Source organism: Myotis brandtii, unplaced genomic scaffold (assembly GCF_000412655.1).
Source record: "Myotis brandtii unplaced genomic scaffold, ASM41265v1 scaffold357, whole genome shotgun sequence".
Classification (NCBI taxonomy): domain Eukaryota; kingdom Metazoa; phylum Chordata; class Mammalia; order Chiroptera; family Vespertilionidae; genus Myotis; species Myotis brandtii.
In genome coordinates, this window is record NW_005363729.1 from 897806 (window position 1) to 898508 (window position 703).

Genomic DNA, 703 nt, shown 5'->3' on the forward strand with positions numbered 1-703 from the left:
CTGGGGCAAGTGCTGGCAGAAGTCGGCTGGCACGGGCCCCTGGGCCTGGGGGCCCAGGCAGGTGTCACGCCGGTGCTGGACACCATCCCCGCAGGAGACGGAGCACTGCAGGGAAGAGGGAAGGAGGGGCTGACCCTTCCGAGGGTGACGAGGACAGGGGACACGGGCCAGGCGTGACCGCTAGTCTCCGCACAGCGCTGGAGACGCGTCCCTGTCTCCATTCCACAGTGACCCCCCGAGGCTCAGAGGCTGCGGTGTATGGGTCACAGGGAGGAGGGGCAGGGATTCAAGCTCACGTCCCTACCTGTCACCCTCAAGGCCTCTTTGCGTCTCCAGACCCTGGAGCAGGGATCAGGAGGCATGGCTGTCCCCCCACCCCCCGGCCTCCCGCGTCTGTCCCTGCAGCTGTCCGCCCTGCCCTCCCGCCCGGCACTGCCCTCCTGAGCCCTCATCTCCCGGCCGATGCCCCTGGCCCTTCTGACCGACGGGAGGCAGCTCTGCTTTGCCTCTTCTCTACACCGCGAGCGAGCGGAGGCCCAGCCCTACCTCCCGCTGTCTCCCGGTGCCTGGGGAGGTGCTGGGCCGGGGTGGCACCTGCCTTTCTGGGGGGAATCGGGTTGTCTGCCCTCGCCTTCCTGTATCTGCGACCTCGCCTCCGAGGGCCCGCTGCCCTCCCCGCCTCCAGGCCTGCTGTCTTCCCCTC

At 69.4% G+C, this 703-nt stretch overlaps 1 protein-coding gene across 1 annotated transcript in view; it reads right to left on the minus strand.

Annotated features, from left to right (window-relative positions):
* ADAMTS13 (ADAM metallopeptidase with thrombospondin type 1 motif, 13) overlaps positions 1-703 on the minus strand; it is a 24959-nt gene that overhangs the window by 4844 nt on the left and 19412 nt on the right. Inside the window, 2 exon segments of the mRNA XM_014544224.1 lie at positions 6-215; positions 626-660. Coding sequence (XP_014399710.1) covers positions 6-215; positions 626-660 — 245 coding nt within the window.